General features: G+C 42.7%; 1 protein-coding gene across 3 annotated transcripts; it reads right to left on the bottom strand.

Moving 5' to 3' along the window:
* On the bottom strand, positions 1–17,409 carry rab21 (RAB21, member RAS oncogene family). 3 transcript variants are annotated; one of them, XM_048234491.1, is made up of 10 exons: positions 17,321–17,409; positions 17,056–17,174; positions 16,868–16,945; positions 13,196–13,653; positions 4,073–4,132; positions 2,607–2,714; positions 2,195–2,258; positions 777–831; positions 575–663; positions 1–193 (listed from the first exon to the last, which is right to left on the bottom strand). In XM_048234491.1, the coding sequence occupies exons 4-10, from the start codon at positions 13,337–13,339 to the stop codon at positions 51–53; spliced, it is 663 nt and encodes a 220-aa protein (XP_048090448.1). In that variant the 5' UTR covers positions 13,340–13,653; positions 16,868–16,945; positions 17,056–17,174; positions 17,321–17,409; the 3' UTR covers positions 1–50. The 3 variants fall into 3 exon arrangements, with proteins under 3 accessions (XP_048090448.1, XP_048090450.1, XP_048090449.1); XM_048234493.1 differs by having other exon boundaries at positions 17,056–17,179; positions 17,321–17,403; XM_048234492.1 differs by lacking the exon at positions 17,321–17,409 and having other exon boundaries at positions 17,056–17,310.
* Between the last annotated feature and the right edge of the window lie 365 nt (positions 17,410–17,774).

Raw genomic sequence — 17,774 nt, 5'->3', positions numbered from 1 at the left:
AGGTAGGGGTAGGGGGGCAAGATGGGAGGGGTGGCATGGGACACTTGGCGTTAGCCAGATGAGCAGCAACCTCCCGCAGGCGTGGCCGCCTGTGGCTCGTCGTCGACAATCTGGACGCCTCTCCGCACGTTCCCCGACTGACTTGCGCCGTTTCCCTTGGCCCGCTCCTCTGCTTGGGCCATGTCCATCATTCCTGACACACACACACACACACACACATTGGAATGGAGATCTCCACTGAACAATAGTGACTACTATTCAACTGAATTTCAACTGTTGCTTGTCACAGGGTGACCAGATTAAGAGCGACTGTACATCTAAACATTGTATGACTGGCAGAAAAATTAGGAACTTCAAGAAGATTTGTAGTAACTTCAAAGCCCAGACTTCTACTACTGAGACATTGCTAACACAACCATCTGCCTTTGGCAAAGCATTAGCAGGCATTTGTACCTCGTTGACTCAAAAGCAAATTCAAGACATGTAAAGTATTATATTAAAAACAGTAGTGTGAGTGAGGTAGAGCAGACTGAATATGAGGACTAGAGAGAAAAGATAAACTGGGAGTGCTTACTTTTACAAAGGTCGAGAAAGAGTTCTTCAATGCCTTTATTTAACTTGGCTGATGAATGATAGTGTTTGGCTCCAACTGACTCTGCATACCTACAGAAAACAATCGTCAGATCATCAGAACAAGCCCACAGCACGCATGCACGCACACACACACACACACACACACACACACGGTCTGAAACATGAGGAGTCATTTAACCTACCCTTCTGCTTCTTCCAGGGACACGTGCCTCTCTTTTTCCAGGTCTGTTTTGTTACCTACAGAGTGAAAGGGGGCAAAGGAGAAAGAGATTGACAGAGGGAGAGAGTAAAAAAGGAGAAGAGAGCGTAAGAAAGGGTAGAGGAGAAGGAAGGAATTGAGCGTGGGAGTGCATGAGAGAGAGAGAAGAGACACAGCACTTGAGAATATCATCACGTCAATATCAGCTGCCAAAAACAGATTTGTAGATATTATATGAGGTGTATGCAGCAAAATGACCAGGCAACCTGAGGGACAAAAAAGGACCACCATTCAATTCCACTCAGTTATCCAATATCAAATGACATTTAAGTTACTGCATCAACCATTTTTGCCTACTCGTACTTACATATCCACTACAACTAGTAAAATGGTATAGATGTAGTTTAAACTGCATTCAACCAAACAGCAACCAAACCGTGTTGATTAAATCCCTCTAATCATCATGATGCTAGCAGAAACATCTATACCTCCACACACACACAGCTTCAAAAAATGTTACTACAGCTACTTATAAAAAATAAAAGCATGACCAGACAGACATCATGATGTACCATGCAGAAAGGTCTTGTGAAATAAACTCTGCTCAATGGTTCCCATTCATGGAAAATTACCCATACCTCGTTATAACCAGAGACTTTACAACAGAGCTTCGCTGTTAGCATAAGTGTAGAGCTAACCATTTCAAAAAGGGCACAAAACTCAACAGCTAACTGTTAGGCCAAGGGCAGATTCACTTCACAGTCAGTTGAATCTTGTCAGCTTGCTTTATAAAGATGAAACTACACTGATAATGGATGCGACCGGATCAGACTCTCAGACCAATGCTTGAGTTGTATAGAAACACTCAAGTGGTCTGGACCCATCCCCTAAAGGTCAGACGTGCAGATATAGAAAATGAAATCCTGTGAACTCACACACATATTTGCATATGTTGTCACACAGTGTGTGTGTGTGTGTGTGTGTGTGTGTGTGTGTACATGCATATGTGCATGGTATACACACATACACTCTGTGACGACATATGCAAATAAGTGTGTGAATTCATTCACCAGTCTCTTGTCACATGAGAACAAGCAGTGAGATGTTTTTCAAATCAATTGAGAGCTTATGGGTGCAGGCTCATGTGACTGACACACACACACACACACACACACACACACACACACACACACACACACACACACACACACACACACACACCAGTGAGGGGACTGCCTGACTAAGCAGGCCCAAGGTCTCTGAGAGCACACCACTACTGATGGATTGAGCAGAGAGGGTTTATCAGGCATACGCTTCTCCTGGGGGCTCTTTGGCCTGTGTCTACTTCAACATGAGGTGGACAGTGGAATGATGGGACAGGACTTTTGTGCAATTACTCACCGACTATACATAAACAAATTTCATTCCCCAACATTTTCCTTAATTCTTTCACCCAATTCTTCACCTATGAAAAGAAAACATGGAATAAACTTACAAAGTCAATTGCACATGTTCTATGATGGGAAAACAGCAGCATTTCACAATGTTTGATAGTCATAGTAGAAGTAAAAAATATAGTTCAATGAACAATAATCGTGCCTTGTATTCTCGGAATTACCGGTACCTTTTATTTGAACAATTTTAATAAATAGACTAAAAATAACCACAAACTAAATAAATGCATTGTATGCATCTATGCATGTATGTATGTATGTATGTATGTATGTAAGTACATATGTATATATGCGTACACATGCATATATGGCAGTCCTTTGTTTTTTATTGATTTGAAAGCAAAGCTCCCAGTGCTCACCTTCTGGAAAGAGTCCTCGTCTGTGATGTCATATACTAATATGGCCCCATTGGAGTCTCTATAGTAGATGGGTCCTAGTGCGTGAAACCTCTCCTGACCAGCTGTGTCCTGGGAGAACAAGGGGAGAGAGAGGAGTAATGAGAGCTGGAGAAATAGAACCGCAGGGGGACAACAAAAAATGAAAGAATAAAGTGAGCAAAAGAGAGAAGAGTGTGGGAAATAGGGGAAAGAGCAATATAGAGAAGAGGACAACAGGGGGGCAGAAGTGAGGAGAAAAATGAGAATAGAGAGATAGAGATAAAGAGAGGGAGAAAGAGAAGGAAAGAAAGTGTGAAACAGAGAGAGAGAGAGAGAAGGAAAGAGTAAAACAGAGCGAGAGAGAGTAATATGAAAGGGGAAGAGAGTGTGTGAAAGAGCTGAAGTGGTTGAGTGAGAATGTGCACGAGTGTTGGTGAGAGACACTGATTAACAGGTCAAGCAGGGGCCGGAGTGCAGAGGTCAGCACCACAGTTATGCAACCGAAGCTCGCACGAGTCTGACAGGAGCGCATGGGGGGACATCACATGACCCTGGGTGCGCCCTTGGCTGTCTTGTCACATGACCCCAGTCACTGCTGACAGGCAATGAGCGCTTCCTGGCCCAGAGGGGCTGGCAATGACAGTAGTTCTCATCATAACAAACATGCTGGATGCAACAGGATCAGTCTCAGATAACAGTCTCTGAGAACACAGTTTAGGCTGTCTGTCTATGGCTCATTTCATGAAATGAAGCTGGCTGTACCAGCGATAGGGGGGTCAGTGTGTGTGTTGGTCTGTGTTTATGTGATAGCATTACAGTGTGTGAGTGTGAGATTGATATTGAGTGTGTGTGTGTGTGTGTGCTTGCAAAAGAATGGGAGTGTATGAAACACTGAGGGATAGTGTGTATGGTGAGTAGTGTGCATAGCAAGAGAAGGGGCCAGGGTGCAGGCTGGAGCCATATGTTCCTGTGGATGGGCAGGCCAGCAGCCTGGAGGCAACACTGCCCTCTCTCCTACCCAACTCCTCTTCCATCTCTTGCATGCTCGCTCTCTATTTCTCTGCATCTCTCGCTCTCTCTCTCTCTTTCTAACTGCAGTGATTGACACGTGGGTCTCTAGTCCAGTATGTAATAAGCCATTTTTTTAAGACTTAAGTCCGCTGTAATCAGAGATTAGTATGCCTGATATGTTATTACCTGATATGTTATGAACTATTGGAGGGGAAGGAGGGGGGCTTACACATAAGACAGTCACATGAGGCTAACCCACACCAGGAGAGTATGTCAGTGCCAAAGGCAATGACCAGAGAGAGGGAGAGACAGAGAGGGAGTGAAAGAGGGAAAAAGAGAGGGAAACAGAGAGAAAGGAAAGACAGAGACAGAAAGGACGGAGGGATGTTGCCGGGGCATGACATGATGGTGCCTGACATGACGGCAGAGGGCCTTACCCAGATTGCGAGATTGACTCTCTTCCCTGTGATGTTGAGTTTCTTTGTGAGAAAGGACGCCTGGAGAAAGAAATAAAAGAGAAGGAGAAAACACGATTATTTACCACATATGGCCCCATATAGCTCAGAACTGCCCAGCAGCAGGGACTGTCCTAAAACAAAGAGCTAAACTGGCCAGCAATACAGCAACGTTCACAGCTGAGCTGAGTAGACACTATCCACACGATGACACCATATGCACTACACACCTTTCACTACTCTGACTGTTTTTGATTTGTCCTTGTCTGGGTGTCACTGCGCACTTGGCAAGGATTCTGGGCCAGCAGACTAACCCCCAACCTCAGGGTAACATGAGCCAGTTCTCTCTCTCTCTCTCTCTCTCTCTCTCTCTCTCTCTCTCTCTCTCTCTCTCTCTCTCTCTCTCTCTCTCTCTCACACACACACACACACACACACACACACACACACACACACACACACACACACACACACACACACACACACAGAAGTGGATCTGTGTTTGTTTGTCCTCTTCATCTTTCCCATTTTGTTGCACAGTTTCCTTGACTCTTGGTCTTCTTTTCTCGCTCTCATTTTCACTTTCTCTTCCCGACTTTGGGGAGCTGCCACGTCACTCTCTTTCACTCTCACTTTCCTCTTCTCCATCTCTCACTCCCAACACAAAAGAGGCTGAGCGTTTTCCGTTTGCCGACATCATCTGTCTGGAGATCTAATACTCGTCAGAGCGGAGGTGCAGTGGTTCCGATTTGCTTTCCTCTTTTTCAAAAGAGCACTCAGAATTAATGGGACTGCAGGCGAGACAGGAGCACTGACGTCTAGAACCGATCACTCCGTCTGCCCTCTCTGGTTCTACTTGCGTCAGCTGGAACCTTTTGCCATTTCCACCAAGCGGAGCTCTCTGGTTCATAATGCCAAAAGTATTTCCAAATCAATGAAACAGAATTATGAACAGACCATATTGGACGCAGGGGTTTTGTGAAGGGAAGTCCGCCCCTATTAGAAGATTTAGAAGTTTATCATCTCGAATAGAGAGTATGAATATCATCTATATTGTATTTTTATGTTGCCTATATTATAATACCTATAAATTGTGCATTGTCTATATGTTGTAGATTGTATTGTCTACTGCTGTGACATCTTAGACCAGAGCCAAACCTTGAGTGTCCTAACCAAAGATTCTAGAGCGCTCTGTTCTAAGATCTACACATACAAACACCGAGTGCTTGACGGGCTACTGGAGTATTGAGTCACTGCCCTGGGGCATATGACCTATTATGTCCACACAGGACAAATACATGAAATTCAGGGAAAACCACAGGGTCACCACCTTTAACACACACACACACACACACCGTCTACTGCTGACGCCTAAGCTGGCATTAGTATTAAGCCACCATAAGGACTCCATACTGCGCTGGCCAGGAGTCCATGTGTACGTGCAACAGCTCATAAATAGCCAGTCAAGAACACACACACACACTGGGCTGTTCACCTTTGGTGCTTGGGAAAGGAGCTTGGAATGGCTGACCTGGCTATGAGCTAGGTTTATATAGAATGAGATACCACCTGAGGTGCAAATTCACATGGAACGTGACTACAAGTCATAGTCTATATGCATCTAGGTTTAGGCAAATGTAGTGAAGTCCCATGGTTTGGGAGGACTGGCATCTATAGGGCCTATTTACCACCTGGCTCCTGACATGGTCTTCGAAATCACATTTGCATTTACCAGGCCAGGAAACCGTTCTCCATTTGGTTATAATGTGAACACAGGCTCTCCGTCTGTGAATATGATGACACCCCAGAAATATGTCTGCCGCTTCTCGGTGTGAGTATGCGGTGTGGTTTGCGCGGTCTGGTATGAGGCTAGTGTGTGAATGAGTAGCTGGAGAGGTATGCAACTGCACACAAGACTCGCTACCAGAACAGCAAAACAAGGACACTCGGTTGGTCCACAGAAGTAGAAGTAGGACATGGGACATTGGGTCCGGCCTCCTCCCTCTGGCCCGCACGTCTCTCCTCTTCCTCTTTTCACAATGATCCCCTCTAAAGTCCTCAGCATCACACTGCAGTCATAACAGGTCCTAAGAAGATTTGTGTTTTTTTTTTTTTTCATGTGATGCAGTTTCTCTTCTTCCTTGACTTTTCTCTTTGTCTCTTTGTACGTGTTTGAATGTAAGGGGATGTTTACGTTGTCCCTCTCCTTACCAAAGGCGTCAGAGGGTCACAGGACGCAATATCTGTCCTTTCTCATCATCGCAGGAAGCCAGAGGAATCTTGGTCTTCTGTGTGTGTGTGAGCATAGAGAGAGCGCAGTGCAAGTGTGTGAGGCAAGGAGCATGCATGAGTGTTTGCCTCTGTGTGTGAGGTAAAGTGAGCTCCCCAGAGCCAGAGAGGGGTAAAGGCCAGGCTGTCAGTTTGATGGCTTCATCTGCCATCAGCTCATCATTCACACACTCTCTGAGGATAGTCAGCAGTGTATGTGCATGTGTATGATTGAAAAATCAAGCTCCCAAACAGCTGACTGCAAGCAAAGGAACACATCTCTGAATCAAGTGCTGCAGCTACAAACACAACCACACGTCCATAAACATGATTAGGTTGAGTCGACTCAGACAGCTCTGTGCCTGAGCTGAGGCCTGCTTACACACACTCTCAGTCTTTCTCTTGCAGTCTCTCACGTTCTCGAACACTGTCTCTGGCAGACTGCCACAGGCTGAGCCTCTGCTCTCCTCTTGTTTCTCTCCCCCTCCTCTCTCCCAGAGGCAGTCGTTATGGGTCAGTCCAGGTGAGCCACTCAACCACCCCCCCCCCTCCAACCCCTGTCTGCTCCACTGAGTGGCTGCTCCTCTTGCTGAGAGAACCAGTCATATTCAACGCCACTTCAGCAAAAAATCTTCAATATCAGATTTGTTTTTTCCTCAGTGTCAATAGCAATCTTGATACAGTTTATACCGACCATATGAGCCATTCAAGGTTTATCTACGAGACCATTTTTATCACTTCAGAGAGAATCACTCTCTGAGCTTTTAAGAGCAGTGTCCATAAAACAGTCCCTACCCTCTGAGGCATAACTCACTTGGAGTCAGTTAGCTAGCTAGTGTTTAAACTAATTTTTCTAAGTGTTCTAGCTGTTTCACACTAGCTTTTGAGTGGGCTCAAAATAGCAGTTCTGATGGAGGAGCTGTGATCTCACCCGCTCGTCACGGCAGCTGCTGCCACCTGGGAGACCTGGCCGAGGCGTTAATTACATTCACCGAGATCCCCCCCACCACACAGACACCCACACACACACCCCCACACACACACACACACACACACACACACAGCCTGACGTGAAGGTCTGACGTGAATCATGTTTACTTAGATCTTCAGACAGACCAATCTAGGCCACATCCTGCACAAAGTCAGCACAGCTCCTCACCAAGATCTGGGCCCAACCCATTCCACTGTATCAGCAGCTGTTAGCCTGTATGCCTTATTCCTGCCTTGGCTTCTTCCTGGTGTGTGGCTGGCTGCTATGAGAGAGCCAGGATTAGGAGTAGCTTGCTCTGCTCTGCTCTGCTCGGCCAGGGTCTGTGAATGCAATCTCACATCAGCGTGGCAAATAAGGCCCAGATGTCTCTTCTCCGCTGCTCTAACAAGCAGTCAACTAGCAGTCAACAAGCAGTCAACTAACATCGCAGAGCAATACGCCTCTGCATATCCCACAACAGAAGGCAATTACTGTCCACAGAAAAAAAAAAACTTAAACATAACAACTTATTTAATAACCGGTCCCTTGGCTCCTGGGTGGATATACTCCCATTGTGCCATGTTCCAGATAACTTGTAACAATGGTGACACATTCTAGGAACACGACAAGCAGGAGGCTGTTATGGAGAGACTCAGACGAAACACATACTTGAGAAATTGGTGCTAGGAAAATTAGTTGAATACAAATGTAATGCTTTAATGACGATAATGATGCAAAGCTGTGATTCTCCCTCAAATCAAAGAGAGTGAGTGGCCAACATAAATCTAAAAATGAGCAAAAACAGTCTGGAAAATGTGTGTGTGTGTGTGTGTGTGTGTTTGTGTGTGTGTGTGTGTAACCAGCACAAAGGAAAACATGACAGATTAAGGCGAGATTAAGATTCAGACGTGATTTGGGATGTTTGACATTCCAAATTCCACTGTGTGAAATGTTTAGGTTATTTACACCAGAAGTTAAACAGTATTCACGTGCACAAAGATTAACAGTTAATATTCTAAAGTGAGGCCCTGCCATTCTCTGTTATTGCTTGTGTTCTTCACAAGCACACACAACAAAATCAAGCCCCTCCACAGCAGCTGCCAGAAGTAAGAGATCATATGACATACAAGAGCGACGCAACCTGTGCAGACAGGATCATATCCATAACGCAGCGGTCTCAAAGTTCAGTTCCGTTTCCACAAGAATCATCCTGGAACATCAACAACACACTATAAGCTATTCAGAAGAAATCTCATGTGAGTAGCAAATCTGGTCCTAACTGGAAATCATTTGATATGACTGGACGTGCTCGGGCTGTTCCACCAACACATGATCATGTCGTTAGTAGCTATTATTAACCCCAGTTAGAAAGAAGACGTGGGTGGGGCTAGAATGAGACTAGTGTGGAGGTGGAGGTCCACAGGAAGAAAAAATGAGTAGAAGTTCTCAATGAAGTCATATCTAGAATTCCGCAGGTGGAGAGGGCGCCATGGTGATGACAGCATTCGGCAAACATGCCCCCTCTTCTTCCAGCTCCCTGTCACAGAGGGGATGGGCTGTTTGGGTTAAGAGCTAACTGTCACAAGAGAGAGAAAAAAAAGGAGATGGCAACACTCCCAAAACAAGACGTCATTCCATTCAGACAAGCCACAATGCGAACAACTACAACCACTGCTAAACGTTTCCTTTAGCTGGATGAATGTATTGCGAAAAATGCCAGCAGAGCCAAGCTTAATGCTGGCTCACCTCTGTGTGCTGGGTCACTGATTTATCAGGCTAACCCAGGTGGATGGAAGCAACCTCCTGGTGTGAGGAGGGAAGTCATGCTGTGTGATGATCAGTCGTCCTAATGGTAATTCTGAGCAAACAGGCCAACCAGGGGAAAAAATAGGAAAGGCCAACACAAATCACCACATAGGCCTACTCTAAATAATATGACCGTGTGCACTGTGCAATAATAACACACACACACACACACACACACACACACACACACACACACAGATAATACACACAGAGCAGCAGCCTCAGCACCTACTGAGTGACCGAAATTGAAACTGAACATTACAACACCTGGAAATGTTCTTCAATGCTTTATGATTGGTTCACTTAAAATGCATAGTATGCAGTGTGGCAAACTGGGCCTTTACAACAGCATTGTAACGCTAAGACCATCACCAGTGAGGGCCTTCCTAATCACAACAATGCCTTTATTGTTATTTGAGCTTGTTTGTGTTCTGGCAATTTGGTTTTGGCTTCATCCACCAACATTCTAAATTCCGGTATGGAACACTGACATCATCAGGGGAAGAAGCGACTGGCAGGGCAGCCTGAGTCACCGTCTTGTGCACTATGGGTAGTAGAGTTTTACAGAGTAAACCTGCATAAGGACTGCTTAACATTAAGCTCAAATAAGAGACTATAAGCCTGAGCTGACATCGAAACACAGGCGACAGAGCACGTTATATGGTGCAACAATACAACTGAAAGCGCTTCCAGTGTTTCTCAAAAGACTGGCCGCCTAACCCTCTCGGTCACCAAGGTAGTTGCACAATTATATTTTTTGGAAACAGGCCCACACACTTGTTCGGTAATTTGCGGTTAGTAAATCAGTGTCCTTGTTGAGACAGGTTTGCCATCCGGAGCATGATACATTACAGAGTTTAATCTGACTGAGATAAGGCGCTGCCTGCAAACCTCAGTAGCAGCAGACATGAACATGATTTGACGTTACCACGAATAACCATTTTCTTCCTGTCTAAAAAGGCATGACTGGGTCCCCCCGCCCCCCTCATGCCTGCCCAGCCAGCTTCCTCTCGGCATTTGGAGAAGCTTGCATGCAATTACAGGAAAAAGCAGACCACTCTCACACCTCGCAATCAGACATGACGGTTTAAAAAAAAAAAAATTTGCACCATGCCACTACATAAAAACCAAAGACCAGAGTCAGGTGTGGCTGAGAAAATTGGAGAGACTCACTAGTCTAATTCAATCAAAGTACTCCCTGGTCTAAAGCAAATAATGGCAGTATATTTGCCCACGTAAGACAATGGAGCCTTTTTCTGCACAATGTTTACTCGCCGGCCCTCAGGGTTAACTTGCCATGAGTTCTGGAGGTGAGAAAGTCACTCAAGGGCATCCTGGAATGCTACCAGTCCAAGCGATTTGACTCCTGCCATGTGTGTGTGTGTGTGTGTGTGTGTGTGTGTGTGTGTGTGTGTGTGTGTGTGTGTGTGTGTCATACAGTGTACCTTCTATGAAATCCTCAACAGAATAGCCTACCCTAAAACAGGCCTGAGAGCAAATCCAATTCAACACAGACAAGTTTTTACCACTAACAAATATGCCTAATTTACTTCAATAGCCACCATATGCTCAGGATCTGTGTAATAAAGTGACTCTATAAAGGCAGGTTTAGTCTGAACCTTAAACAACATCCAGTGCTCCCTCTCGATCAATAAATCATCAAATCAATCAATAAACCACTCTAATATATGTACAAAAGAGGTCTAATTATTCTCAACACCAGTCTATTTTAGACCCAAGCACTGTTCTGATGTCAGTGATGCAAAACCTGTGTTGAATATTCTCAAGTTCATGAGAACCTGTTCTAAGTTGCAACAGTAGGCTACCACATGAACCACCATCATGCAAGGGAACAATATGAGGTCAAGTTAATGGAGGTTTGGGCAACAGTGAGTTTCATGCACCCACTCTTCCCACCTGTACACAGCCCAGAAATGCCCTACTGGGAATTTCCAGGTTTAAAACGAAAACGATACAACCTGTAGCCTACATGTCAAAAGGGAGTTTTAAGACGTCATTGAAAAAAAGGGGGGTGGGTGGGCACACTGTCTTAAACCACTCAGATGATATCGCAGTGGCATTAGGCCCATAGGCTCCTCCCAGATGAAGAAATGAAACTTGTGTGGCCTTGCAGCGTGGCTGGCAGACCATGAGGAGTGTTTGGGCTTGGCTGCATGAATCAGTCTATGAAATATGAATGAAAATCACGTTGGTGCGACTGGGTCATGTTACAATATGTTCGGTCTGAGAAGTACTTTTACTACAGTGCAGTTTCAATGGATTTGTGACAGGACACTAGGGCTGCAACTGACGTTTATTTTGATGGTCGATTAATCTATCAAGTATCTAATCGTGTAGTTGTTACATCAATAAAATGCTTGAAAATACAGAAAGAATGCTGATGTGTATAATTCCTCATCGGCATATAGTTAGTCTATAATCCCTAATGACGTATAAGAGTAATAGAAGTAGTAGAAAGACCTAAATACATATTTTTACAGCTTGTCTTAAGAGCTTGTTGTACATTAAAGAACATCTACAGTGGTAACATACAAATCTGGTGTGCATAGTATTTAATTTCACCTCATTTCACAAACTTGATAAATATCAGGCCTATTTCACAATAGTACTAGTACACTACATTCACAAGAATACCACACTAAATGCACAATACATACATGATACACAATACATCTATAGGCTAGTTTGTTACCTGACAAAACTGCATGCTAAAAAAACATGTGTACATTCACAGACATCAGTCGGTAAGACTGGAAGAAACCATGGAGTACATCAAGAGATCTCTCAGACCATGTCTTGATTGGGATAAATTGACCTATATTAACACTACTTGGGTTAGAATATACTACAAAACAATGCACCACAGACAGACAAAAAGACTACCCAGGAAAAAACATAGGCCCAAATATCTTTACTACAGCCCAAGATACACTCCCACTCACAGTACTGAGAGACCCGATAGTCTGATCTCTAGGCCTGGACATTACAATTTTGCAATTATCTTATTTTGTACTTTCTGAATAATTTTGGAGCAGAGATTATCCCTTTGACTTGAATAGTCCTCTTGATTTGCTTGTGAGACAAAATTGTTTGTCCTGCCTGACTTTAAGAAAACAAACCTTTGGGAATGATTGTGCAACTGCTCCTGGGAACCTGAGATGACAAGCTGGTCTCGCGCGGTGGCTAGTCTCCTCTAAAAAGTCTCTAGTCTTCACATCAGGCAGAGGCCAGAAACTTGACCTTCCATTCCTTCAAATGCTGTGTCATAGTACCATAAGGTCCACGCTCCACCAATGGGAACAGGAGCCAGGCTTCCTGGTTTTGTTGTGATTTCTCCATATGAATTGAAGTTAGGCCATTTGGATATCGGTTAGACAACATATATTAAATGACTCACTATTTCCACAGCTTGTATCTTTAAACCAGGTAACCAGATATACCTGGGAAAATATGGGCTGATTGTGGAGGTAAAGAAACTGATTTGGCAAACCAGGTTAGCATACTAGCTAGACAGACTTGATATGCCTGACAGTCTCGACATCTGACCAGGCAGTGACTACAACAGCTAGCTAGCTAACGAGCTAACGTTAAATGAGATGAGTAAGTGAAGGGCTAACGTTAACGTTATTTCACAAACAGTTGTCAACCAAGATATGTTGTGATGACATGACACCAATAGACTGGTGCTACAGATAGCAGCAATAACTCAGTTTCAACACCAGACAAACAATGGGTTTGCTGATGAATACTGAGTGGTTATGTGACTAGCTTCTAAACTGAAAATGCGACACAAGACAGGCGACGAGTTAGAAGGTAAACAATATTTTTAAGTCAATGATCAGCTACCGTTAGCAAGCTACAACCAGAACGTGAACCGTGACACACTTGAAAAAAATTGCTCAAACATTATCCAAGGTAGCTGGCTGCTGTTTGGACTTAAACACTTCCAGTTAGCACCATAATGCATGGTTAGTAAAAGCCAAGTAATACAAAAGCAGATGAAAAGAGGTTCGCCAGTAAACCTAGCTAACGTTACGTACCTGGAGAGTGGTGATGTGTTTGTCGTTGAATTTATTTTCACAATATCGTAATACCAGTGACGTCTTGCCAACACAACCCTCTCCTAACAAAACCACCTTGAAAGAATATGTTTTATTATTGCCTCCCGCTCCGCCAGCCGCCATGGTGAAGAAATCCTACAGTAAGTAACCAAATTAGCCCAATGTAAGCGCCTTGGTCCAGTCACATTAGAGACAGTTGGGGGTATATTAATAGAGAGTAAAATGTGGACACTGTTCCCCTCGTTAGAAGAAAAAAACGACGGTCTTTCACACTGAACCTGATTGACTTCCTCCACCCTCTCTGTAACCTAGCCTCTCGCACTCGCACCCTGTCTAATGGCGTCTCCTTCCTCTACGTCATGGACCGGGGATCATATGATGAGCAAGGCAGGCAGTCACTCTTCAATGCTGTCTAGCGGGCAGCTGAGAGGCTGTGCCTAGAAATAATAGACAAGAAAAAAGGTTGCAGTGGTTTGTCATTTTAGCCAAATGACAAAATCTCTGTTTCAAGTAATAGCACTGCAAATCAGAAAAATCTCCAATGTGTGGCTGTTGAAACAACTTCACAGTTATGGGTTTTAAAATATGAATGTGGTAGGCTACATTTGTGAATGTATCAAATCGAAGGGATACTTTACATCTATGCGTTATGTTTTGTCATTTAACACACAGACAATTTATTGTCAATAATGGACTATTTACACTTACATTAGGCCAATTCCTTATGTTCATAATTGTTATCATGCACTTATCACTTATAACAACAATATTGTATAAAGAAAAGACACAATGAAATCAGTATTTCAAACCATAGGCTACCTATCATCCTGTGATCACCACCACATGACCCCAAAGCGTGAACATACAAGGGGGCATAGTTGAAAACTATGTTTCTGTATGTGAAGATACTATGGTGCGGCACCGATACTGCATGCCAGGCCAAACTGGGGTGACGATGACAGTACATACCTTGACAGCTCAACATTTATTCTATATCTATTCTATTCTATTAACTGCTCCATTTTTCTTATGCTGCATGTGCACCCAACCTAGGCTCTGAATGTTTACCAACATTGAAGAGATCTATTACCAGCAAAGAAAAGTTCTGAAAGCGTTTGTAATGCCACACACAAAGAATGGGTTTTGAGTAGGCATTACCTCAGTAGTGTAGTCTAGTTAAGCTGTAGTGGGTGTAGTGTGATAGTTAGCTGTAGTGGGTATACTGTGATCAACCCCAAATCATATCCTTGCCTATTTTAAGTGGGTATGCTGAGATGGTGATGCTTTGTAAGTGGGTATAGTCCTGTGTATTACGTAGACTACACCACTGCATTACCTGATTGTTAACCTCTTCATTTACTATAAATAAAGCCATATGATAACCAGGTGAACCCAAGTTCAACTTCATTAGTAAGGCATCTTTTTCAACAAAGTAATGAGATGAGTTTAAAGCTTAATTATGGTGCAACATTATTATCTTTATTAAATAATGTATAAGGTACCAGTAAAAAGATTCAGAACACTGTACAACATTCACAGCAATTTGCCATGAAGAACGCACATATACACACATGCCCAACATTCATTGTGTTTGACAGATAGCATCCCTTCACATACCAGTGCAACACATTCCAGTATATCTGCAGCATACTAGCAATAAAGTGCAAAACGGTACATTCACTTGAAAAGGAAAGAAACAGTGCAGAGAACAAAGGTTAAGCCTTTTGCGGTGTAGAGCACTTGATCATTTGATTGTCTTGTCTCGGCTATTAAATATATGTTATGGCCTGATGACCACTTCATTAGTGAATATAAGCTACATATCATTATATAGCTTGCAAAGAATTTTAAAAAGTTATTGACTACAAGACAGAGAAATACAGAGGGTTTGTTGGAGGAGGGCAGCATATACCACCTCCAAATGTGAGAAGGTCCAAAAAGGTCAGTACATTTCCCAGAGCTCCCCCGTAACAAAAATCCATCAGAATCCTGCCACCTGCCGTATGAGACTGCTGTAAAAGAGTCTGTAATCTAGGCTGTTTTAGAACTTCACAGCTCAGCATCCCATAACACACTTTGTACATATGCCCATTGTATGTACTCACTGTCTAGCTTCATTCTAGACAAATACCGCCAACTAAAAATAACAACTTTGATCCTTTTGAGAACAAAAAGAACAAAGGTCATCACTACGACTGAGAACAATATAAGCTAAGTTGGTTAAAGGGGGTTAGGAAGGCGATTGAGGCCTTCTTGCAAAAGTTAGTTTATTCACAAGGAATGTTTTCTTTGTCCAGACTCCTGGACCTGGATGCATGTGGGGTTGTGTGTCTGTGAAAAACAAAGGAAAATATCAGTGAATGCCAAGTTAATGGTGGGATCCTAGCCGGCTGTGAGGCTGCAAACAGGATTAGTGAAGTGTGTTGAGATTTGCAGTGCAGTGCAATACCCAGTAGGGGTGAGAATTGCCACAGAGGTGAAGATACAATACCATGACAATATTTGGGCCACAATACAATATTATTGTGATTCTATATGTTTTATGATACAGCCCGATACAATACAGCAGTGTACCCAGATTAAATAACCAGAATGTTAGAAAATAATCTATACTTAAATTACAGATAAACTACTATAATTTTAAAATATTTTAATATTGATCAAAATGAATATGAGAATGACTGGTTGGTCTGAACAACATCATCGTTTATTTAGAGTGAACATCATTTGCGCAACCCAGCAACCCTGTCGTCACTAAAGTTAAGGAAATTGGTCAGGGTTTTGATCCATTGAAACTGAGTTAGACAGACCAGATTGAATGACCAAATTATGGATTTCATTATGGGGTATGTTTCAACCTAGCCTGGAGGCCAGCCTGAATTTACCCCACACACAAAATTTGAGGATTTCAAATGCCTTAATTGCTGTTTTCTGTTCTTTTTTTTTTTTTTTTTTTAAGTTTTGTGGTTATTAGAGATCCCTATTTCATTTATTATAGATCACCATTTCCCCAGATCCCCATTTCAGACCCCTCTCTAGATCCCCATTTCATTAGAACCAATACTTTAAGAATGTCTGAATCAGATTTTATTGTTTAACCCTTTAAGGTGTACAGTAACACCGCTGTGGCAGGAATGTTGGAAAATGAAAGTTCTAAAGAAGGCTCTGGAATGATCTACTTGCAGAAATCAGGTTATCCAAGTCAGCGTCCTCCTTTACGTCACTCCTCACACACATCTTTATAGGAAAGCCTAGTTGTGTTTACGTTTGATTTTATTACATAATTGTATTGTTTTATGTGTTTTCTTTAAATCTGCATGGCCTTACGGCTTTATATTATTGCTTTTTATTTTATTTTATTTTGAAAATGCATTAATATTTTTACTGTCTATTTTTGTTGCCTTTGTACAATAAGATTATTATTATTATATTACTTAAAGACTTAAAGACTAAAGATAATTTAAAGACTTCAACACATTTCCTGTTGTCTGGACCTTTTCTATTACTAGTATGTACTTACTGATGTGTAAGGTTTTGGCTGTGGTAGCCTATCATATCAGTAGGCTATTCGTATAGAGATAGCCTACTAAGGCATGGTATCATATCTCTGTTATAATTTTGGTATCGTGACACTACAGTGCAGTGACTTACATATCTTTGGTAGGTTTCCCATTGAGTTTGCGTGAGCATGGAGACATCATGTTGTCCGTTGGGCTCCTAATGTCAGTCCTATAGCGAGAGCACATAATGCAACTTTACATATTATGTGAAGCATGTATAAATTTTAAAGATTCTTTTAAAAATGTAGCTCATGACTATACAATGTATGTTGTACTTACGTCTCTTGTATTCTCTTTCTCCTGGCTAGGCTTGGGGTCGGTGGCTGTTGGTTGTGATGACTGCCATGCAACTCCACCTTTCTTGCATTTCTTGAATCCATTTTCTGTCTTTCTGCAAGCTATTCTTAAACAAAATTATTGTTACACCCTTTGCCTAAACTGTAAATTCAGGTTTGTCACTGTATGGTTTGCTCCCAGTAGCAATAAATATGAATAAACATGTAGGCTATCTGAAAAATGAGTCTTACAAGAATAACAGACCTACCCTTGGTTCGTTTGCTGTCAGATTGGCGTTTGAAGCGAAGAGATTGTTGTATCAGCTGTTTAGCCTCATATTCGAAGGTGGCGCTGTGTGACGTATTTTAAATAAGAGCATGCAATTGGTTGTCGTCAAGCAACACAAGTCACATTTTTTTAGACGCCCAAAGTAAACTTGTTTTTCTCGTAGGCTGGCTGGGGAAAAGGTTACATTTACATATTTTTAAAAGTAAACCAGTTCATGAGATTTCCCATAAAACCAAAGATTTATAGAGTTCAGCCTAGTGTTGTAGGCTGATTAAAATGAGTCAAAAATAACACCCTTAAATAGTTGAATGCTATTTGTTTCAAATTTGGAAACGTTTTACGATGCCTTTTGACTTGTTTTAGACATGTCGAACCAGCCGACTCAGAACTGTACCAATTTTCTTTCCGACTTTTCTAATGGCAGGATGGCGGTC

This window comes from Alosa alosa, chromosome 23 (assembly GCF_017589495.1).
Source record: "Alosa alosa isolate M-15738 ecotype Scorff River chromosome 23, AALO_Geno_1.1, whole genome shotgun sequence".
In the NCBI taxonomy this organism is placed as follows: Eukaryota; Metazoa; Chordata; class Actinopteri; order Clupeiformes; family Clupeidae; genus Alosa; species Alosa alosa.
This window is presented reverse-complemented; position numbering and strand designations above follow the sequence as displayed.